Source organism: Falco naumanni (assembly GCF_017639655.2).
Source record: "Falco naumanni isolate bFalNau1 chromosome 24 unlocalized genomic scaffold, bFalNau1.pat SUPER_24_unloc_1, whole genome shotgun sequence".
NCBI classification, from domain to species: Eukaryota; Metazoa; Chordata; class Aves; order Falconiformes; family Falconidae; genus Falco; species Falco naumanni.
Window position 1 is genome coordinate 12,527 of NW_024427353.1, and position 23,979 is coordinate 36,505.

The 23,979-nt window shown below is 65.6% G+C and overlaps 4 protein-coding genes across 4 annotated transcripts; all 4 read right to left on the minus strand.

Moving 5' to 3' along the window:
• Positions 1–387: 387 nt before the first annotated feature.
• LOC121081975 (RING finger protein 225-like) lies at positions 388–1,677 on the minus strand. Its single transcript, XM_040581305.1, has 2 exons — positions 1,592–1,677; positions 388–1,268 (listed from the first exon to the last, which is right to left on the minus strand). The coding sequence occupies exon 2, from the start codon at positions 1,246–1,248 to the stop codon at positions 514–516; it is 735 nt and encodes a 244-aa protein (XP_040437239.1). The 5' UTR covers positions 1,249–1,268; positions 1,592–1,677; the 3' UTR covers positions 388–513.
• A 494-nt stretch (positions 1,678–2,171) lies between these two features.
• On the minus strand, positions 2,172–6,141 carry RPS5 (ribosomal protein S5). The gene is made up of 6 exons (XM_040581306.1): positions 6,027–6,141; positions 3,274–3,379; positions 2,924–3,133; positions 2,652–2,780; positions 2,422–2,520; positions 2,172–2,293 (listed from the first exon to the last, which is right to left on the minus strand). Exons 2-6 carry the CDS (start codon positions 3,376–3,378, stop codon positions 2,225–2,227), a joined length of 612 nt encoding a protein of 203 aa, XP_040437240.1. The 5' UTR covers position 3,379; positions 6,027–6,141; the 3' UTR covers positions 2,172–2,224.
• Positions 6,142–7,598: 1,457 nt separating this feature from the next.
• On the minus strand, positions 7,599–14,066 carry LOC121081979 (HLA class II histocompatibility antigen, DM beta chain-like). Its single transcript, XM_040581309.1, is given in 7 exon segments — positions 7,599–7,758; positions 7,839–7,874; positions 7,986–8,105; positions 8,210–8,350; positions 8,353–8,493; positions 10,738–11,019; positions 13,920–14,066. Coding segments are annotated over 7 exon segments (774 nt in total). The 5' UTR covers positions 13,963–14,066; the 3' UTR covers positions 7,599–7,747.
• Positions 14,067–16,513: 2,447 nt separating this feature from the next.
• LOC121081978 (class II histocompatibility antigen, M alpha chain) lies at positions 16,514–20,026 on the minus strand. The gene is made up of 5 exons (XM_040581308.1): positions 19,884–20,026; positions 17,788–18,048; positions 16,963–17,244; positions 16,748–16,873; positions 16,514–16,630 (listed from the first exon to the last, which is right to left on the minus strand). Exons 1-5 carry the CDS (start codon positions 19,957–19,959, stop codon positions 16,626–16,628), a joined length of 750 nt encoding a protein of 249 aa, XP_040437242.1. The 5' UTR covers positions 19,960–20,026; the 3' UTR covers positions 16,514–16,625.
• Positions 20,027–23,979: the final 3,953 nt, after the last annotated feature.

Genomic DNA, 23,979 nt, shown 5'->3' on the forward strand with positions numbered 1-23,979 from the left:
CACCACCAAAACAACCACTTCACACCCCCAAAACACACACCGGCACCGAACACCGTCCCTACCCCGTGCCAGCGGTACCGGGGACGGCGCTGATAGGGGCTGGGGAAGGTGGTGGCTGTGCCAGGCACCGCGAGAGGGGTGAAATGGGAGGGGAACAACTGGAAGACTGTGTTGGGGGGGGGGGGGGGTGAAAATTAAAGACACCGTCACCCCTCATCACCCCCAAACCCACCACACGCAGTGGGGACCCCCGAGCCCCTCCTGCTGAGCCAACACTGGCGATTTACAGCCCAAAACCCCAGCCCACCACTATAGGATCCATACGAAGAGGGGTGGGGGGTTGCCCCTGGGATCAGGGTTGGAAAAGAAGCGTTGGGACAGTCGGCATCCAGGAGAACAACCCGTTTAATAATGGGGGGGGGGGCTGGTCCTGTGCCTCCCCAAAACCCGCACCCCAGGATGGGTGACGACCCCCCCCCACACCTAGAACCACGCATGGGGGAGGGTACGAGCTCACAGTCCGCAGGGGAGCAGCGACTCGTCCTCGTGGGGGGTGGGGGGTGGTCCGTGGGCCACCAAGACGACGTGGGGGTCCGTGACGCGGAGAGGATGGTTCTGCCACGGAAGGGGGGAGGGGGGGTGGGGTGTCCCCCGTCTTAATACGGGGGCCAGGCCCCCTCCCCCCAGGTGGCGTTGGTCACCGGCCCCCCCCTCGCCGCACACCATGGGCTGCAGGAAGAGGATGAAGACCCCGCAGAGCACCAAACCCCCTCCCACCGCCAAGGCCACCGTCAAGGCCACCGCGCGGTACAGAGACCACCGGCCGGAGACGCGGGGCCAACCCCGGCTGGGGGGGGGGGCAGGGGGGTCGGGTTGCCCCAATTCCAGGCTGAGGGTGACGGTGGGCACCTGCCCAGGGGGTTTGGGGTGCCCGGGGGGGACGTAGAGCAAGCCCTTGGGGCGGCTGAAGCGGACGGAGCCGGCGGGGCCGGGGGGTAGGAGAGCCAGGAGGTCGGCGCGGGTGGGCAACGCCGGGGGTCCGCGGCGGCGCGGCAACGCCGTGGGGCGGCGGCAGATGGGGCAGAGCAAAGTGGGGGCGTCGGGGGCCACCACGGTGACCCTGGCCAGGCATTCGAGGCAGAAGGTGTGACCGCACCCCAACACCTTGGGCACCTTGAAAAGCCGATCGTAGGGGGCGAAGCAGATGACGCAATCCAGGGGGGAGACCCCCTCGGTGTCCCCATCCATGGCGGTGGCGGCCAACGGCCCTGGCAGGCGGAAAGAGCGAGACGGTGTTTACCCGGCAGCCCGTGGGGTGGGGGGGGACACCAGGAAAAAAAAAAAAAAAGAAAAAAAAAAAAAAAGGGGGGGGGGTACACAAGCCATATCACCCCCAAACCCACACCCCAGGGTGCCAAGACCCCCCCCCTCGGAGATCCCAGTCCTCCCCCTAAAATATTCCGGGGGTCCAACCTTCAAGTACCGGCACTCACACCCTCTCCCAAGCTCAGCCAGCGCCCCCCCCCTTCCTCCCAACTTGGGGGGGGGGGGGGGGGGGCGTCAAGCTCAGCCCCCTCCCCGCTTTTCTCACCTGCACCCCGAGGTGCCAGCGGCTGGAAGGAGCTCGCCGAGGTGCCGAGCCGGCAGTGCCAGGACCCAGGACCGGCTGCCACCGACACACCCACCACCCTGCCTCGCCCGCGTGAGCAGGGCGACCGTCCCCTCCCCCCACGTTTGGAGAACACCCCCAAACCCCCCCACCGACCTCAGCGAGGGTCTCGGGCCACCCCAGGGGAGATCCCGCTCCCCCCCACCCCCCACCCACCGCAGGAGGGGCAGGATCAGTCCCAACTCTTTATTTTTTTCCCCCAATCCTTTCTTCCGCCTTCTGTCCCGCCCTGGTACCGGGTGCCGCTCCCCACCCCCACACAGGGAAGAACAGAGTGCAAAAAGGGGGGGGGGGGGGGGCACCACAGCAGGAAGCACCCCAACCTTTCCCGGGGAGAGCAACAACGCACATCTGGTTTCAGGACACGGCAGGGACAAACGCGACAGGGTCACCCCCCTGCTCCCCACATCAGGGACCACCCCCCACCACCACCCCACAGCACCCAACCCCAACGGCGTGTCCCCCCCCGCCCCACAGCACAGGGAGGACCGAGGGGGGGGGGGACACCCAGAGCAAGTGAATTTTATTGGGGGAGGGTGACAACAGGAGCTTTTTTTAACGGTTGGACTTGGCCACACGCTCCAGCTCGTCCTTCTTCTTGATGGCGTAGGAGTTGGAAGAGCCCTGGGGGGGAGGCGAGATGGGTGTGAGTCAGTTTGGGTGGGTGGGAGGGGGGGGTTCTGTTGTCCCCAACTCATGGGAGAAGGTGACAGAGGTGACAGGTGGTTTTTTTTTTTTATCCCCCTCCTCACCTTCGCGGCGTTGATCAGTTCATCAGCCAAGCACTCTGCGATGGTTTTGATGTTCCGGAAAGCGGCTTCACGAGCTCCGGTGCACAGCAGCCAGATGGCCTGGGGACACAAAAAAAGATGTTGGGGACCGATTAAAAAAAAAAAAAAAAAAAAAAAAAAAAAAAAAAAAAGACATTTGGGCCGTGGGGTGGCAACCCCACGGGGGTTTAGGTATGAAGAAGGGGGGGTACCTGGTTGACGCGTCGCAGAGGGGACACGTCCACGGCTTGTCTACGGACGGTGCCGGCACGACCGATGCGGGTCGAGTCCTCCCGGGGTCCGGAGTTAATGATGGCGTTCACCAAGACTTGCAGGGGGTTCTGCCAGAGGACAGGTGTGTGTGGGGGGGGGAAAAATCAGCCCCCCTGCACCCAAAAAACCCACCTTGGCAGCCTAAAAACCACCCCGCCCCCCCCCCCCCGGGGTGGCTTACAAATCTCCCCGACCCCCGTGCCCTTCTCACCTCCCCGGTGAGCAGATGGATGATCTCGAAGGCGTGCTTGACGATACGCACAGTCATGAGTTTCTTGCCGTTATTCCGACCGTGCATCATCATGGAATTGGTGAGTCGCTCGACAATGGGGCACTGGGCTTTCCGGAAGCGCTTGGCAGCGTAACGCCCGGCGCTGTGGGGCAGGTACTTGGCGTATTTTTCCTTCACGGCGATGTAATCCTGGTGGGACACCAAGTCAGGTTCCTCCCGTCGGCGGGAGCGATGCGGGAACCGCCGTCGCTACAACCCTGCCTTGTGGTCATCCCACCGCCCATCCCCCCCCCCCCCCCCCCCCCCCCCCCCAAAAAAAATAAATATACCTGGAGGGAAATATCGTTGATCTGCACGTCATCGGTGCTCCATTTGCCAAAAAGTTTGATGTCGGGGGTCTCGGTGACGGCGGGGGCCGTCTCCCAGTCGGTCATGCTGCAAAAACCACAGGACAAGGGTCAGGAGTGACACCTGTACCCACTGATCCCACCCACCCCCCCCCCCAGACCCCACCACCCCCCCCAGACCCCACACCTGGGAGGATCCAGATTGAATTCCTTTGATTAAAAGGAAAAAGCAAGTGCTTCTGGGTCACACACGGGCCCGGGACCCCCAAGTCCCACCTCAGGTGCCCCACACACGGGCCCGGGACCCCCAAGTCCCACCTCAGGGCCCACACACACGGGCCCGGGACCCCCAAGTCCCACCTCAGGCGCCCCCCACACATGGGCCCGGGACCCCCAAGTCCCACCTCAGGGCCCACACACACAGGCCCGGGACCCCCACGTCCCACCTCAGGTGCCCCACACACACGCCTGGGACCCCCACGTCCCACCTCAGGTGCCCCACACACGGGCCCGGGACCCCCAAGTCCCACCTCAGGTGCCCCACACACGGGCCCGGGACCCCCAAGTCCCACCTCAGGTGCCCCACACACGGGCCTGGGACCCCCAAGTCCCACCTCAGGCGCCCCCACACACAGGCCTGGGACCCCCAACTGCCACCTCAGGGCCCACACACACAGGCCCGGGACCCCCAACTGCCACCTCAGGGCCCACACACACAGGCCTGGGACCCCCAACTGCCACTTCAGGTGCCCCACACACAGGCCTGGGACCCCCCACTGCCACCTCAGGGCCCCACACACGGGCCCGGGACCCCCACATCCCACCTCAGGCACCCCCACACACGGGCCTGGGACCCCCAAGTCCCACCTCAGGTGCCCCCACACACAGGCCCGGGACCCCCAAGTCCCACCTCAGGTGCCCCCACACATGCCTGGGACCCCCAACTGCCACCTCAGGGCCCACACACAGGCCTGGGACCCCCAACTGCCACCTCAGGGCCCACACACAGGCCCGGGACCCCCCACTGCCACCTCAGGGCCCCACATACAGGCCCGGGACCCCCAACTCCCACCTCAGGCCCCACACACAGGCCCGGGACCCCCAACTCCCACCTCAGGGCCCCACACACACAGGCCCGGGACCCCCCACTGCCACCTCAGGGACCACACACAGGCTTGAGACCCCCAACTCCCACCTCAGGCCCCACACACACGCCTGGGACCCCCCAAGTCCCACTTAAAGGCCCACACACACGCCTGGGACCCCCAACTGCCACCTCAGGTGCCCCAACACACACGCCTGGGACCCCCAACTCCCACCTCAGGGCCCCCACACACGGGCCCGGGACCCCCAACTCCCACCTCAGGTGCCCCACACACGGGCCCGGGACCCCCAACTCCCACCTCAGGTGCCCCACACACGGGCCCGGGACCCCCAAGTCCCACCTCAGGTGCCCCACACACGGGCCCGGGACCCCCAACTCCCACCTCAGGGCCCACACACAGGCCTGGGACCCTCAACTCCCACCTCAGGGCCCCACACACAGGCCCGGGACCCCCAACTCCCACCTCAGGCCCCACACACCCAGGCCCGGGACCCCCAACTCCCACCTCAGGCCCCACACACACGCCTGGGACCCCCCAAGTCCCACTTAAAGGCCCACACACACGCCTGGGACCCCCAACTGCCACCTCAGGGCCCCACACACAGGCCTGGGACCCAAACTCCCACCTCAGGCCCCACACACACGCCTGGGACCCCCAACTGCCACCTCAGGCCCCACACACAGGCCTGGGACCCAAACTGCCACCTCAGGGCCCCACACACAGGCCTGGGACCCCCAACTGCCACCTCAAGGCCCCCACACATGCCTGGGACCCCCAACTCCCACCTCAGGGTCCCCACACACAGGCTTGAGACCCCCAACTCCCACCTCAGGCCCCACACACAGGCCTGGGACTCCAAACTCCCACCTCACGGCCCCACACACAGGCCTGGGACCCAAACTGCCACCTCAGGGCCCCACACGCAGGCCTGGGACCCCCAACTGCCACCTCAGGCCCCACACACAAGCCTGGGACCCAAACTGCCACCTCAGGGCCCACACACACACGCCTGGGACCCCCAAGTCCCACCTCAGGGCCCACCCACACAGGCCTGGGACCCCCAACTCCCACCTCAGGGCCCACACACAGGCCTGGGACCCCCAACTCCCACCTCAGGGCCCACACACAGGCCCGGGACCCCCAACTGTCACCTCAGGGCCCCACACACAGGCCTGGGACCCACCACTACCACCTCAGGGCCCCACACACAGGCCTGGGACCCCCAACTGCCACCTCAGGGCCCACACACACGCCTGGGACCCCCAAGTCCCACCTCAGGAGCCCCACACACAGGCCTGGGACCCCCAACTGCCACTTCAGGTGCCCCCACACACAGGCCCGGGACCCCCAACTCCCACCTCAGGGCCCACACACAGGCCTGGGACCCCCAACTGCCACCTCAGGGCCCACACACACGCCTGGGACCCCCAAGTCCCACCTCAGGGCCCCACACACGGGCCTGGGACCCCCAACTCCCACCTCAGGGCCCACACACAGGCCTGGGACCCCCAAGTCCCACCTCAGGAGCCCCACACACAGGCCTGGGACCCCCAACTCCCACCTCAGGGCCCATCCCTCAGCCTCGGGCCCCCCTACAGACCCGGGGACCCCCAAACTCGCCGCACTCACATGGCGACAGTCCCCACTCCGGAGCGGAAAAAGGGCGGGGCAGCGGGTTTCCCGGCGCCTTATGCAGGGGCCGCCGCGCACTGGGTAAGGCGATCGCCGTCAACCAATCACAGGTCGTACCGCGCCTGACGTCACCGGGTGCCAGGCAGATCCTGGCCCTGCGGGTTGCGGGAGACGAAAGCGAAAGGGCCGGGGGCGGCGGGACCCCCCCGGGGCAGCCCAGCGCTCAGCACCCGCTCAGGGCCTGTGTCCCTCGTGCCCCCGTGTCCCTCCTGTCCCTGTATCCCTTGTGTCCCTTGTGCCCCATGTCCCCCATGGCCCGTGCCCCGCGTGCCTCATGGCCCCCATGGCCCCCGTGCCCCGTGTCCCTTGTGCCCTCATGTCCCCTGTGTCCCCATGTCCCCCCATGTCCCCGTGTCCCCCATGCCCTGTGTCCCTTGTGCCTCATGTCCCCTGTGTCCCCATGTCCCCCCGTGTCCCTTGTGACCCGTGTCCCCCATGCCCTGTGTCCCTTGTGCCTCATGTCCCCTGTGTCCCCATGTCCCCCCGTGTCCCCCATGCCCTGTGTCCCTTGTGCCTCATGTCCCCTGTGTCCCCATGTCCCCCCGTGTCCCCACGTCCCTTGTGCCCCATGTCCCCCATGACCCCCCTGCCCCGTGTCCCTCATGCCTGGCACACGAAGCCCCTCGTGCCCCACGTCCCTCGTGCCCTGTGTCCCCTGTGTCCCTTGTGCCCCCATGTCCCTTGTGCCCCCATGTCCCCCGTACCCCCCGTGCCCCCCGTGCCCCATGTCCCTGTGTCCCTTGTGCCCTTGTGTCCCTTGTGCCCCGTGTCCCCTGTGCCCCATGTCCCTTGTGCCCCATGTCCTTCGTGCCTCGTGTCCCCCGTGTCCCCACGTCCCTTGTGCCCCGTGTCCCCCATGACCCCCCTGCCCCGTGTCCCTCATGCCTGGCACACGAAGCCCCTCGTGCCCCATGTCCCTCGTGCTCTATGTCCCCTGTGTCCCTTGTGCCCCCATGTCCCTCATACCCCCCGTGCCCCATGTCCCTGTGTCCCTTGTGCCCTTGTGTCCCTTGTGCCCCGTGTCCCCCGTGTCCCCACGTCCCTTGTGCCCCATGTCCCCCATGACCCCCACGCCCTGTGTGCCTCGTGCCTGGTCACCCTCGTGCCTGGCACACGAAGCCCCTCGTGCCCCATGTCCCTGTGTCCTTGTGCCCTTGTGTCCCTTGTGCCCCATGCCCCCCATGTCCCCACGTCCCTTGTGCCCCATGTCCCCCACGACCCTCATGCCTGGTGACCCTCGTGCCTGGCACACGAAGCCCCTCGTGCCCCGTGTCCCCCGTGTCCCCACGTCCCTTGTGCCCCGTGTCCCCCATGACCCTCGTGCCTGGTGACCCTTGTGCCTGGCACACGAAGCCCCTCGTGCCCTATGTCCCTCATGGCCGGTGTCCCTCGTGCCCAGCACACGACGTCCCCCACGCGTGACCACACCAGTGCCACCCCACAGCCCTTCCCCCCTATGTGTGACAACACGGGGACCCGGTGACAAACGACCCCTTCACGGCCCCAGGCCACCCCGGAGCATCTTTATTGTCCTCGCCGCAGCATCACCCCCGCGGTGACAGGGACACAGGGTGGGGGGACACCATGGGGGTGACCAGGACGCCATGGGGTGGAGGGGACACACCGTCGGGGCTAGGAGGTCACCGTCCTGGGGGTCCTCAGATGCTGCCTGGGGGGGACAGGGGGTGGCAGAGGGGATGCCAGGCCACTTGGGGACAGGGCATGGGGACAGGCTGGATGTGCCGTTACCTGCGGGGTAGTTGTGTCCCGGGAGGGGAGTGTAACCTGCAAGGGGGGGGTAGAGAAGGTGAGGAGGGTCCGTGTCACCCCAGGCCACTGTCCCCATGCCCCCCCCCCCAAGCCACTGTCCCTGTCCCCCCCTCCTGGACCCCTCACCCGGTGCCGGTGGCCTGGCCCAGTAGCGATAGACACCCACGATGAAGAAGCTGAGCCCCAACACCATCATCACGGTGGCCGCCGCCACCTTCAAGATCAACCCCAAGGACAAACCGGGACCTGTGGGGACAGGGTGGGAGTGAGCAGCGATGTGACAAGGACCCCCAGCATCCCAGGTTGGGATGGGGAGGGGGGGGGGGGGTATCCCCACCCCCACCACTCACCCCAGTCCACCAAGAGGGGCTGGTCCAAGCTGGCGTGTTGCACCGAGCACGTGAAGGTGTCCCCGGCCACCGGGGCCACCATCAAGGTCACCTGTGTCTGGTAGGTCCAGTTGCCGTTGGGGGTGGCAGAGATGGGGGGGGGTCGCCGGGGCCCACGATGTCCCCGTTGTGCAGCCAGATGACGGTCACCTCGGCAGGGTAGAAGCCCCAGATGTGGCAGGTGAGCAGGACGGGAGCGTGGGCGTTGTTGGTCTTGGAGGCGGTGATGAGGGCTTGGGGGGGCGCTGGGGGGGGGGAGGGGGGGTGGTCAGGGCCGGGGGGAGCCCCCTCCCCGTCCCATGCCATGTCCCCCTGCCACGTCCCCGTGCAATGCAACATTCCTGTGCAAGGTCCCCATGCGACGTGCTCTGCAATGCGTCCGTGCAAAGCCCCGTGCAATATCCCCGTGCAATGTGCAGAGCGATGTCCCCTTGCAACGCTCCGTGCAATGCTCCCATGCAACGCGCTCTGCAGCACCCCTGTGCAATACCCCATGCAGTACCCCATGCGACACTCCACGCAATGCTCCATGCAACGCAACATCCCCATGCAACACTCCATGCAATGCAACAGCCCCATGCAACGCTCCATGCAACACCCCATGCAATGCAACATGCCTGTGCAACACTCCATGCAAAGCCCCATGCAACGCTCCATGCAATGGCCCCATGCAACACCCACATGCAATGCAGCAGCCCCGTGTCAAGCAACACACAACGCTTCATACAACGCCCCCATGCAACGCAACAGCCCCATGCAACGCTCCATGCAATTCTCCATGCAACGCAACAGCCCCATGCAACGCTCCATGCAACACCCTCATGCAATGCAACATCCCTGTGCAACACTCCATGCAACGCCTCCATGCAATGCAACAGCCCCATGCCAAGCAACATGCAACGCTGCATGCAATGCAACAGCCCCATGCAATGCTCCATGCAATGGCCCCATGCAACACCCACATGCAATGCAGCAGCCCCGTGTCAAGCAACACACAACGCTTCATACAACGCCCCCATGCAACGCAACAGCCCCATGCAATACTCCATGCAATTCTCCATGCAACGCAACAGCCCCCTGCAACGCTCCATGCAACACCCCATGCAATGCAGCATCCCTGTGCAACACTCCATGCAAAGCCCCATGCAATGCAGCATCCCTGTGCAACACTCCATGCAAAGCCCCATGCAACGCTCCATGCAATGGCCCCATGCAACACCCACATGCAATGCAGCAGCCCCGTGTCAAGCAACACACAACGCTTCATACAACGCCCCCATGCAACGCAACAGCCCCATGCAATGCTCCATGCAATTCTCCATGCAACGCAACAGCCCCTGCAACGCTCCATGCAACACCCTCATGCAATGCAACATCCCCATGCAACGCAACAGCCCCCTGCAACGCTCCATGGAACACCCTCATGCAATGCAACAGCCCCATGCAATGCTCCATGCAATTCTCCATGCAACGCAACAGCCCCCTGCAACGCTCCATGCAACACCCTCATGCAACGCAACATCCCCATGCAACGCTCCATGCAACGCCCCCATGCAACGCTCCATGCAATGGCCCCATGCAACACCCACATGCAATGCAGCAGCCCCGTGTCAAGCAACACACAACGCTTCATACAACGCCCCCATGCAACGCAACAGCCCCATGCAATGCTCCATGCAATTCTCCATGCAACGCAACAGCCCCCTGCAACGCTCCATGCAACACCCCATGCAATGCAGCATCCCTGTGCAACACTCCATGCAAAGCCCCATGCAACGCTCCATGCAATGGCCCCATGCAACACCCACATGCAATGCAGCAGCCCCGTGTCAAGCAACACACAACGCTTCATACAACGCCCCCATGCAACGCAACAGCCCCATGCAATGCTCCATGCAATTCTCCATGCAACGCAACAGCCCCTGCAACGCTCCATGCAACACCCTCATGCAATGCAACATCCCCATGCAACGCAACAGCCCCCTGCAATGCTCCATGCAACACCCTCATGCAATGCAACAGCCCCATGCAATGCTCCATGCAATTCTCCATGCAACGCAACAGCCCCCTGCAACGCTCCATGCAACACCCTCATGCAACGCAACAGCCCCATGCAATGCTCCATGCAATTCTCCATGCAACGCAACAGCCCCCTGCAACGCTCCATGCAACACCCTCATGCAACGCAACATCCCCATGCAACGCTCCATGCAACGCCCCCATGCAATGCAACGGCCCCATGCAATGCTCCATGCAATTCTCCATGCAACGCAACAGCCCCCTGCAACGCTCCATGCAACACCCTCATGCAACGCAACATCCCCATGCAACGCTCCATGCAACGCTCCATGCAATGCAACAGCCCCATGCAATGCTCCATGCAATTCTCCATGCAACGCAACAGCCCCCTGCAACGCTCCATGCAACGCCCCCACGCAGCGCGCCCACGCGACGCCCTCAGCACACCGCCCCGCGCCGCGGGCTCTCACTCCGCCGCAGCGCCGTGGTGGCCCAGACGCGGGGGGCCAGGTCGCGGCAAGCCCAGCGCCGCGCCTCGGCACGCTCGACCCAGCCGGTGCCGTTGTTGAGGCCCGAGGCCACCACGGTGGCAAAGGGGTGCAGGAGCCCCCAGTCGCAGGGGTCGTAGCGCCGCGCGTCGGGGTCGTAGCAGACCAGCGGGTTCTTGTTGAAGACCAGGGTGAGCTGGAAGTCCAGCAGGGAGCTGTTGGGCGCCAGCGAGCAGGAGCTGGCCATGTGCAGCAGGAAGGCGCCTGGGGGGGGGAGGGGAGGGGGATCACATGGGGGGGTCTCGGACCAGCCCGGTGCCTCCATTCATGTCTGCCTGTCCCCATCCCTCTGTCCATCTCCATCTCTCCATCCGCCTCCATCCATCCATCTCCATCCTTCCATCCGCCTCCACCCATGTCCTTCCACCTTCACCCCTCCATCCACGTCCTTCCATCTTCATCCATCCCTATCCATCTCCATCCTTCCATCTGCCTCCACCCACGTCCTTCCATCTCCATCCATCTCCATCCTTCCATCCACCTCCATCCATGTCCTTCCACCTTCATCCCTCCATCCACGTCCTTCCATCTTCATCCATCCCTATCCATCTCCATCCTTCCATCTGCCTCCACCCACGTCCTTCCATCTCCATCCATCTCCATCCGTCTCCATCCATCCATCCACCTCCATCCATGTCCTTCCACCTTCACCCCTCCATCCACGTCCTTCCATCTTCATCCATCCCTCTCCATCTCCATCCTTCCATCTGCCTCCACCCATGTCCTTCCATCTCCATCCATCTCCATCCGTCTCCATCCATCCATCCACCTCCATCCATGTCCTTCCATCTTCATCCATCCCTATCCATCTCCATCCTTCCATCTGCCTCCACCCACGTCCTTCCATCTCCATCCATCTCCATCCGTCTCCATCCATCCATCCACCTCCATCCACGTCCTTCCATCTTCATCCATCCCTATCCATCTCCATCCTTCCATCTGCCTCCACCCATGTCCTTCCATCTCCATCCATCCCTATCCATCTCCATCCATCCATCCACCTCCATCCATATCCTTCCATCTCCATCCATCTCCATCCTTCCATCTGCCTCCACCCATGTCCTTCCATCTCCATCCATCTCCATCCGTCTCCATCCATCCATCCACCTCCATCCACGTCCTTCCATCTTCATCCATCTCCATCCATCTCCATCCTTCCATCCACCTCCATCCACGTCCTTCCATCTTCATCCATCTCCATCCATCTCCATCCATCCATCTGCCTCCATCCATATCCTTCTACCTCCATCCATCTCCATCCATCTCCATCCATCCATCTGCCTCCATCCATGTCCTTCCACCTTCATCCCTCCCACCTATGTCCTTCTGCCTCCATCCATCCATCTCCCTCCATGTCTTTTCACCTCCATCCATCCGTCCATCCATCTCCATCCATCCATGTCCCTCCACTTTCATCCCTCCATCCATGTCCTTCCCCCTCCATCCATCTCCATCTGTCTCCATCCATCCATCCATCTCCATCCATGTCCTTCCACCTTGATCCCTCCATCCATGTCCTTCCACCTCCATCCATCTCCATCCATCTCCATCCATGTCCTTCCACCTCCATCCATCTCCATCCATCTCCATCCATGTCCTTCCACCTCCATCCATCTCCATCCATCTCCATCTGTCTCCATCGATCCATCCATCTCCATCCATGTCCTTCCATCTTCACCCATCTCCATCCATCTCCATCCATCCATCCACCTCCACCCATGTCCTTCCACCACCATCCACCTCCATCCCTCCATCTGTCCCCCAATTGACTCCACTCCTCCCCCCCCATCTCCCCCCGCCCACCCCCCCCATTCCCCCCAGCTGTCCCCCCCATCCTCCCCCTCACTCTTGGCCCCCACTTGGGTCAAGCCCCAACGTCTCCAAAGTGGCCTGGGGTCCCCATGAGGTCACCCCACAGCCATGGGGCTGAGCCCCCCCAAACCGTCCCAAACACCCACCAGGGCTGAGCCCCCCCGCGACTACCCCATGTGCCACAGGGCTGAGCCCCTCCCCAACCATCCCAGGGCTGAGCCCCCCCAGACTGTCCCCAAGGTCCCTCAGGGCTGAGCCCCCCCCCAACCATCCCAGGGGTCTCCCAGGGCTGAGCCCCCCCTGACTGTCCCCAAAATCCCACAGGGCTGAGCCCCCCCCCAACCATCCCAGGGGTCTCCCAGGGCTGAGCCCCCCCAGACTGTCCCCAAGGTCCCTCAGGGCTGAGCCCCCCCCCAACCATCCCAGGGGTCTCCCAGGGCTGAGCCCCCCCAGACTGTCCCCAAGGTCCCTCAGGGCTGAGCCCCACCCCCAGCCATCCCAGGGGTCTCCCAGGGCTGAGCCCCCCCTGACCATCCCCAAAATCCCACAGGGCTGAGCCCCCCAAAATGACCCTGGGGTCCCACAGGGCTGCCCCCCCCCAGACTGTCCCCAAGGTCCCACAGGGCTGAGCCCCCCCAACCATCTCTGGGGTCCCCCAGGGCTGAGCCCCCCCCAACTGTCCCCAAGGTCCCCCAGGGCAGAGACAACCCACACACACTCCCAGGGTCTCCCATGCCAAAGCCCCCCCCCCAGGATTCCTCCCCCCCCAGACCCCCCGCCCCAAATCCCCCCCCAAATCCCTCAGGACACCCCCCCCATCCGCAACCCCCCCAGCCAAAGCCCCCCCAATCCCCCCCAGCATCCCCAACTGCCCCCCGTCCGCAGCCCCCCCACCAAAGCCCCCCCCAAATCCCTCAGCCCCCCACACCAAAGCCCCCCCCCCCGATCCCTCAGGTTCTCCCCCCCCATCCGCAGCCCCCCCCCGTCAAAGCCCCCCACAATCCCCCCCACGGATCCCCCCCCATCCGCAGCCCCACCTGCCAAAGCCCCCCCCGCCCCCCCCCATCCGCAGGCCCCCCCCGCCACATCCCCCCCCCATCCGCAGCCCCCCCCACACCAAAGCCCCCCCCCCCCAATCCCTCAGGATCCCCCCCTCATCCGCAGCTCCCCCCTGCCAATGCCCCCCCAGTCCCCCAGGATCCCCCCGCCCCCCCATTCGCAGTCCACCCCCCCCTCCCAAGCCCCGCCCCCCCCCAACCCCCCCGCCCCCCCCCCCCATCTGCAGCCCCCACCTGCCCCCCGGGCACCCAGGGCCACCCCCAGCAGCACCAGCATGACAGGGGTCTCCAGGCACGCTCTGTCCCCCAGGGCCACCCGTGTCCCCCCCCCAGCACCCCACCCCAGGGTGGGGGTGGGGGGACACCCAATGGGGGCCACCATCGCACCAGCGTCACCAGTTGCCGGAGCGGGACACTGGGGTGGCTGCCACCAGCGGGACATGGCGTGGCTGTGGGGTGGCACCCCCCACCCCGGGGTCATCGTCCCATGGGGACCCCCCACCCACCCACCCACCCACCCAAAGGTGGACTGGGACCCTGGGGTCCCAGGGGTTCATGTGAGACACACCCCCCCCCCCCCATTCCCTCCACCGCTTCCGCGTGGAGCGTTAATCCCTCCCAGTAAGCCTCTGCCTCCAAACTGGGAGCACTGGGACCGTCCTATGGGGACCCTGCCACCCCCCCACCCCCCACCCAAAGGTGGGGTGGGATCCCGGGGTCCCAGGGGTTCATGTGAGCCCCCCCCCCCACATTGTCCCCACCACTTCCGCGTGGAGTGGAGCGTTAATCCCTCCCAGTAACGCTTCTGCCTCCAAACTGGGAGCGGTGGGAGCACAGGGAGCCCCCCCCCCCCGCCCCGTGCCGGTGGGGGCCACCAGGGACAAAGGGACCCAGGGGTGGGGACCAAGGGAGGGGGGGGAGGGGGGGACCCCCCTCATCAGGATGGGAACTCGGTTTGGTCCGTGTGTGGCCACGCAGGGGGGAGGGGGGAGCAGGATCGGGACTGGGACCAGGATCGCGACCGGGACCAGGATCGGGACCAGGACCAGGATCGGGACTGGGACCAGGACCAGGATCGGGATCGGGACCAGGATCGGGATTGGGACCAGGACTAGGACTGGGACCAGGATCGGGATCGGGACTGGGACCAGGACCAGGATCGGGACTGGGACCAGGATCGGGACTGGGACCAGGATCGGGATTGGGACCAGGATCGGGACTGGGACCAGGATCGGGATCGGGACCAGGACCAGGATCGGGACTGGGACCAGGATCGGGACTGGGACCAGGATCGGGATCGGGACCAGGATCGGGACTGGGACCAGGATCGGGACTGGGACCAGGATCGGGATTGGGACCAGGACTAGGACTGGGACCAGACCCAGGATAGGGACCAGGACTGGGACAAGGACTGGCACTGGGACCGGGACCAGGACCAGGATCGAAATTGGGACCGGGACGAGAACTGGGACCCAGACCAGTACCAAGACCAGGACTGAGACCAAATCCAGGATGAGGACCAGGACCAGGACCAGATCCAGGACCAGGACTGGGACCAGATCCAGGACTGGGACCAGATCCAGGTCTGGCACCAGGACCAGATCCAGGACCAGGACCGGGACCAGGACCAGGACCAGGACCAGATCCAGGACTGGGACCAGATCCAGGACCAGGACCGGGACCTGTCAGACCTCACAACCCAAACGAGGGACCCCTAACTCAGGTGGGTGCCGTGTCCCCCACATGCCACACACGTGTCCCTGTGCCTGTCCCTCACCTGTGCAACGTCCCCATGCAACATACCTGTGCATTGTCCCCGTGCAATGTCCCCGTGCAATGTCCCTGTGCAACATCCCTGTGCAACATCCCCGTGCAATGTCTCCGTGCAACATCCCCGTGCAACATCCCCGTGCAACATCCCCGTGCAATGTCTCCGTGCAACATCCCCGTGCAACATCCCTGTGCAACATCCCCATGCAATGTCCCCGTGCAATGTCCCCGTGCAATGTCTCCGTGCAATGTCCCCGTGCAACGTCCCCGTGCAATGTCCCCATGCAATGTCCCCCGTGCAATGTCCCTGTGCAACATCCCCGTGCAACGTCCCTGTGCAACATCCCCGTGCAACATCCCCGTGCAACATCCCCGTGCAATGTCCCCGTGCAACGTCCCCGTGCAATGTTCCCATGCAACATCCCCATACAATGTCCCCGTGCAACGTCCCTGTGCAACATCCCCATGCAACGTCCCCGTGCAACATCCCCGTGCAACATCCCCCGTGCAACGTCCCCGTGCAATGTCCCCGTGCAACGTCCCTGTGCAACATCCCCATGCAACACCCCTGTGCAATAACCCCATGCATTGCCCCTGTGCAACATCCCCGTGCAACACCCCTGTGCAATGTCCCCGTGCAACGTCCCCGTGCAACACCCTCACGCAACGTCCTGTGCCACGCACCATGCAATGCCCCTGTGCAGTTTCCCCACATATTCCCCATCCGACGCCCCGTGCACCCCCTCGTGCACCACCTGGCACAGCGGGAACCCCACAACGCCCTTCCCCAGTGGGGAAACTGAGGCACAGCCCTTGGGGGTGGCTCTTTGGGGAGGGCGATCCCGCTGAACCCCAATATCAGCCAGCAGAGAAGCCACATCCCACTCCCCCATCCTTTTACAACGGGGAAACTGAGGCACGCCTGCTGGGACGGGCTCTGGAAGGGGGGTGGGATCCAGCTGAACCCCGATATTAGACATCAGAGAAGCCACCACCGAGCCCCCAACCCCCTCCTGCCATGGCCCGGGGCGGGGGGGGACACACACCAGGACACGGGGCGCAGCCACCGACGAGGGGTTTAATTGCTGTGGGAGATGGGGGGGAGGGGGGACACACACGATGCCCCCCCTGCCACCACCGCTGCCACCGCCACCACTCCTGCACCTGCGCTCAACCTGGAAGGGGGGGGGGGGGGGGGATATAAAAAAGGGGAGTTGGTGACAGCCCCCTCCTCACCTCCCCCCCCCCCCCCCCACTTCCCCCACCCCGGGGGTCCCGGGAGGGTCCCGTACCGCGTGCGCCGCGCTGTGCCGCCAGGATCATGGCGATGCCCAGCAGTGCCAGCAGGATGCCCAGCGCCATGGCGGCACCGCACAGCGCCGTCTCCAGCTCCTCGGAGGAGACGGGTTCTTGGGGTACTACGGGGAGGGGGGACACAGCGAGGGGGGGTCACAGCCAGCCTCGGTGCCCCCAGCTCCCCCCTCCCCTCCTCCACCCCCACGCTCACCCCAATAGGCCACCACGGAGGAGTTGTCCCCTTCGTGGGTGATGACACAGGCGTAGACGTCACCGGCGGCGGGGGTCACCCGTAGGTAGGAGAAGCGGGTGAAGGCCAGGGTGGCCGTAGGGGTGTAGGGGGTGTGGGTGACCCCCTGGGTGATGGGGACCCCATCCAGCTGCCAACTGATGTCCACCGCCGGCGGGAAGATGTTGCCCACCACGCACACCAGCGTGTTGGCTTCACCCAACCGCAACGGTTGCACCGGGAAGACGTCGGCCATGGGGATGCCTGGGGGGGAGGGGAAGGGGGGAGGAGGGGGGGGGGGATCCTATGGGATCGCTCCTGCCAGAGCACAGGGGCACAACCCCCTCCCCCCCCCCCCCCCCCACCTGCTGGCCACCACCCCCGGGGACCCGTTGGCTCGATGGGCTCCAAGGGCTTTTCCAGGATCCTTCCAGGATCCCACGGATCCACCCCCCAGCCCGTGTCCGGGATCACCCCAGCCCGGCTGCAGGAGGTTCCCCTGGGCTCCCACCCCGGCAGATCCCCCCCCGCCCCGGGGTGGATCCCATCCCTCCGGGGTGGCACCACGCTGGGCGTAGGGCTCACGGAACGGTACTGGTCCCAGTACGGGCCACCGCTCCGTGCACTGGTCTCCATGCAGATGCGGAGCTGTCGACCACAACCCACCACATCCCCCCCTACCCCCCAATTCCTGACCCCCCCAAACATCCCCCCCACCCCAGCCCATGGCCAGAAGTGGATGCAGTGGCACCGAGGCGGCAAGTGGCACGTAGGGTTGGAGGCCACCAGGGCCACCACCTCACCTACCCTTGGACTCCGGCATGTGGCCGGTGGCCAGCGCGGTGAGCTGGCGGCGCAGGTCCTGGCAGAACGTGGCATCCCGGAGGAGCTGCTGAGGGGTCTCCAGGGCTGGGGGCCAGGGGGGGGTGTCGGGGAGCTGGGGGGTCCAGCGGGAGCGGGGGAAGTCGAACCAGAAGAGCTGGTCGGCGTCGAAGGCCAGCGCCAGCCCCAGCGAGGGCATGGCGGGCTGGCAGAACAGCACCTCGGCCAGGATGTGCACCACGGGCTCTGCGGGGAGGGGGCAGTGGGGCGGGGGGCGCAGGGGGCGCGGGCATGGACGAGGCGTATGGGCCTGTGCGCTGTGGGCACGCCCGTTGCACGTGCAAGCACGCGGGGCGCGTGCACACGTCGGCCGTGCATGCCCAGTGCATGTGTCCTTGCACCGTGTGCACGTGTGTCCTTGCATCATGTGTGCGTGCACACTCATTGCACGCAGAGCACCTGTGTCCTTGCACCGTGTGCACGTGTGTCCTTGCATCATGTGTGCGTGCACACTCATTGCACACAGAGCACGTGTGTCCTTGCACCGTGTGCGTGCACACTCATTGCACACAGAGCACCTGTGTCCTTGCACCGCGTGTGTGCACACTCATTGCACGCAGAGCACCTGTGTCCTTGCACTGTGCACATGCACATGTCGCCTGTTGCACACAGCGTACATGTCGTTGCACCATGTGCATGCACACTCATTGCACACAGAGCACGTGTGTCCTTGCACCGTGTGTGTGCATGTCCATTGCACGCAGAGCACCTGTGTCCTTGCACTGTGCGCGTGCACATGTCACCCGCTGCACACAGAGTACGTCGTTGCACCGTGTGCATGCACACTCATTGCACACAGAGCACGTGTGCCCTTGCAATGTGTGCGTGCACACTCATTGCACACAGAGCACGTGTGTCCTTGCACCGTGTGTGTGCATGTCCATTGCACGCAGAGCACCTGTGTCCTTGCACTGTGCGCGTGCACATGTCACCCGCTGCACACAGAGTACATGTCATTGCACCGTGTGCATGCACACTCATTGCACGCAGAGCACGTGTGCACTTGCAATGTGTGTGTGCACACTCATTGCACACAGAGCACGTGTGTCCTTGCACCGTGTGTGCATGTCCATTGCACGCAGAGCACCTGTGTCCTTGCACTGTGCGCGTGCACATGTCACCCGTTGCACACAGAGTACATGTCATTGCACCGTGTGCATGCACACTCATTGCACGCAGAGCACGTGTGCACTTGCAATGTGTGTGTGCACACTCATTGCACACAGAGCACGTGTGTCCTTGCACCGTGTGTGCATGTCCATTGCACGCAGAACACATGTCCTTGCACTGTGTGCATGCACACCTGTTGCATGCCGAGCGTGTGTCCTTGCACCGTGTGTGCACACTCATTGCATGCAGAGCACGCATGTCCTTGCACTGAGTGTGTGCGCACAGAGTGCGTGTGTGTGAATGGCAGCATGTGCATGCATGCACCCGTGCCACACGTGTGTGCACCGCATATGCCACGCACACACGCACTCTGTGCGCACACACTCAGTGCAAGGACACATGCTTGGCATGCAACAGGCATGCATGCACATGGTGCAAGGACATGTGCACTCGGCGTGCAATGAGTGTGCATGCACGCAGTGCAAGGACATGCGCGCTCAGCGTGCAGCATACGGTGCAAGGACATGTGCACTGGCCGTGCAATGAGTGTGCACGCACATAGTGCAAGGACATGCACCCTGCATGTGTGCTCATTGCACACGCACAATGCTTGCACACACACACATGCTGCACAAGGACACACGCCCTGTGTGCACACGCACTGTGCAAGCACACACATGCATTGCACGTGCATGCACACGGCGTACGGGCACGCGCTCTGCGCACACGCCTTGTGCACACACACATACATGTGCTTTCCACTTGCACGCAGCCCCTTGCACTAGCGCACGCTCCCTCCTGCTCATGCTCACGCCCCGTGCACTCATGCACAGCCCCTTGCACTAGTGCACACCCCCCCCCCGCACACCACACCCCCTCCCGTGCCCTGCCACCCCGCCGTCACCTCCTACCTTGGGGGACAGCCCCCGCCAGGGCCCCCCAGAGCAGCCCAGCCAGCGGGACACCGCTCCAGCCCGCAGCACCCATCCGTCCGGCACCCAGCACCCAGGGGTGCCACCGCTCCCCCCGCACCAATGGCCGGGCCACCCCGTCCCTCGTCACCTGTTGCTGGGCAGAAGGACCCGGCGTGGGGCTCGGGTGCTGTGACAGAGCCAGGGACCGGTGGCCTGGCGTGGGGCAGGGACCCCCCCACCTTGGGGACCACCCACCTTGGGGACCCCATCACCTTGGGCATCTCCCACCTTGGGCACCCCCCATCTTGGGGTCTCCATCACCTTGGGACCCCCCACCTTGGGGTCCCTATCACCTTGGGGACCCCATCACCTTGGGGACCCCCCCCCAACACACACACTCCCAGCCCTCTCGTGCGTGGCGGTTGCAATCGCTGCGTGGCGATGCCACGGTGCAATGAATAAGGCTGTTAATGAGGGGACGACCTGGGTGGTGCCGTGTCCCCCCTGCTGCCCATGCTGGGTGTTGGTGCACCCCTATCCCTGTGTGCTGCACCCGCTGCAACGCCGTGCACCCCGCCCCTGCATGCCATGCACCCTGTGCACCCCCATTCCTGCATGCCATGCACCTTGGGCACCCCTATCCCTGTGTGCTGCACCCGCTGCAACGCCGTGCACCCCGCCCCTGCATGCCATGCACCCTGTGCACCCCCATTCCTGCATGCCATGCACCCTGTGCACCCCTATCCCTGTGTGCTGCACCCGCTGCAACGCCGTGCACCCCGCCCCTGCATGCCATGCACCCTGTGCACCCCCATTCCTGCATGCCATGCACCTTGGGCACCCCTATCCCTGTGTGCTGCACCTGGTGCAATGCTGTGCACCCCCATTCCTGCATGCCATGCACCCTGTGCACCCCCATTCCTGCATGCACTGCATCCAGTGCACCCCTATCCCTGTGTGCTGCACCTGGTGCAATGCTGTGCACCCCGTCCCTGCATGCCATGCACCCTGTGCACCCCCATTCCTGCATGCACTGCACCCTGTGCACCCCTATCCCTGTGTGCTGCACCCAGTGCAATGCCGTGCACCCCGCCCCTGCATGCACTGCACCCTGTGCACCCCCATTCCTGCATGCACTGCACCCTGTGCACCCTTATCCCTGTGTGCTGCACCTGGTGCAATGCTGTGCACCCCGTCTCTGCATGTCATGCACCCAGTGCACCCCTATTGCTGCCTGCTGCATCCGGTGCAACACCGTGCACCCTACCCCTGCATGCCATGCACCCTGTGCACCCCCATTCCTGCATGCACTGCACCCTGTGCACCCCTATCCCTGTGTGCTGCACCCGCTGCAACGCCGTGCACCTGCACCCCGCCCCTGCATGCCATGCACCCTGTGCACCCCCATTCCTGCATGCCATGCACCCTGTGCACCCCTATCCCTGTGTGCTGCACCCGGTGCAATGCCGTGCACCCCGTCCCTGCATGTCATGCACCCAGTGCACCCCTATTGCTGCCTGCTGCATCTGGTGCAACACCGTGCACCCTGCCCCTGCATGCCATGCACCCTGTGCACCCCCATTCCTGCATGCACTGCACCCTGTGCACCCCTATCCCTGTGTGCTGCACCCGGTGCAATGCCGTGCACCCCGCCCCTGCATGCCATGCACCCTGTGCACCCCCATTCCTGCATGCACTGCACCCTGTGCACCCCTATCCCTGTGTGCTGCACCCAGTGGAATGCTGTGCACCCTGTCCCTGCATGTCATGCACCCAGTGCACCCCTATTGCTGCCTGCTGCATCCGGTGCAACACCGTGCACCCTACCCCTGCATGTCATGCACCCTGTGCACCCCCATTCCTGCATGCACTGCATCCAGTGCACCCTTATCCCTGTGTGCTGCACCTGGTGCAATGCTGTGCACCCTGTCCCTGCATGTCATGCACCCTGTGCACCCCTATCCCTGCATGCTGCACCCAGTGCAATGCCGTGCACCCCGCCCCTGCATGCCATGCACCCTGTGCACCTCCATTCCTGCATGCACTGCATCCAGTGCACCCTTATCCCTGTGTGCTGCACCTGGTGCAATGCTGTGCACCCTGTCCCTGCATGTCATGCACCCAGTGCACCCCTATCCCTGCATGCTGCACCCAGTGCAACGCCATGCACCCCATCCCTGAGCGCCATGCACCCTGTGCACCCCACCCACGTGCTGCACCCAGTGCAACACCACGCGCCCTGTCCATGCAGTGCATGCACCCAGTTGCACCCCCATTGCTGCATGCACTGCACCCCGCGCACCCCGTCCCTGCGTGCAATGGACCCATGGCACCCCCAACTCCTGTGCCTCCACTTGCACCCTCCTAGCAGCATGCAGCACACCCCCCCGCGGTGCTGTGCACCTCCCGAGTGGGGTGCAGGGCGCTGCTGCAATCCCATCCCCCACCCCCCGTGGGTCCCTCCCCCCGTGGGTGCTCCCCCACCTCCCGCCGCACCCGGCACCCCCACGGATGCCAGCGGCGCACCCCTGCAATGCCCCCCCCGCCCCCCCACCCCCCGCCGTGGGTGCGCCCTGGCAATGCCCCGCACCCCCCCCCCCGCCCCGCCACGGACCCCCGTGGGGGCACCCACGCAGCGCACCCGCTGCAGCGCTGCAGCAGGCCTGCAGCGCGCGTGCGCGCCACCGGCCCACCCACCCCCCGCCGCGGGGCCGGCACTAGGACCCCGCGGAGCCGGGGGGTATGAATGAGGCCGTGGGAGCCGCGGGGGCACCACGTGACGGCAGGGAGCCAATCGGGGCGCGGGTGACGTAGCGCGTGGCTCCCTTTTCTGCCCTGGGATGGTTTTTTTTATCTTTTTTGCCCCCAAAACGGGTTTTTTTGGGGCGGGCGGCGGGGGGGGGGGCGCGGAGCGGGGGCGGATGAAGCGGAACCGGGGCCGGGTGTCGCGGCCCCGCGTGGGGGGCGGCTCAGGTGAGTGACTTTGGGGGGGGGGGGGGGGGGGGGGCGGCCTCGCCCTTCCCCCCCCATGGAGGAGCGGGGGGGGGGGGAGGTCATGTGATGGCGGCGAGCTGTCAGTCAAGCGTTGTCCCGCCCCGTTGGCGGAGCGTTGGCCAATGAGCGGCGAGGACGGCGGCGACGGGCAGGTGGGGCGGGGCGGCTTTGTGCGCGGCGGCGGGGGGCGGCGGTTTGGGGCGAAAAGCGCCATGTTTGGGTGTTCGCGCGGGGGGTGGCGGCGGGCAGGGCCCCAAGTGCTGTGTCACGGCGTGGGGGCAGGGACCCACTCGTGTCCTGCGAGCCCGCGGCGGGGCCGGATGGAATGGGATGGGGGGGGGGGGGAAGGCCGGGACCCCCCCCTCCGCGGTGGGGGATGGAAGGCGTTCGGGGCTCCCCGCGGCCGTGGCGGGTGAGCGCCCTCCCCCACGGGCGGCGTGGGGGTCCCGGGACCCCCCCCCCGGGGTGCGTGCGTGCGGGGCGGGGGGGGGGTAACGTGTGCTCAGGGCCCCCCCCGTCGGGCTGAGGGCCCCGATAGCGGCGTGTCCGTGGGGGTTACCGCCTCCCGCGTGTCGTGAGCGTGGCCGTGGCGCGGCCTGGGGGTCCGTGCGGGGCGACGGGCGCGGGGGGGGGCACCTGGTGCGTGGCGGAGGCGGCGGGACCCCCACCACCATCCCCGGCGAAGGGGGGGTGAGGGTGGGGAGGGGGGATCCCTCCCCGTACCGGGCACCGGGGGGGGGCGCCGGGGCCGCCTGGGAACGCCGGGCTCATTGTCCGGCCGGGGCGGCCGCCGCCGCAGAAGATGGCGCCGACCGGGCCCGTCCCCCCCCCGTCCCCGCCGCGGGGAGCGCGACAACAACCGCCAACGGCCGGTTCCGCCCGCCTGTCCCGCCCCTCACGTGACCCGCTGCCCAATCACGTCGCAACGAATGGCAGCGCCGGCCAATCAGCGCCGCCGCCGCCCCCTCCATCGGGTGAGGCGCCGGGCGGAAGGGTGGGAGGGGAAGGGAGAGGCGCAGATGATTGGCGCGCCGCGCGGCCAATGGCAGCGCCGCCCTTGGCGTGCCTCCGCCCAATGAGGCCGCGGCGGGGCGGGGTG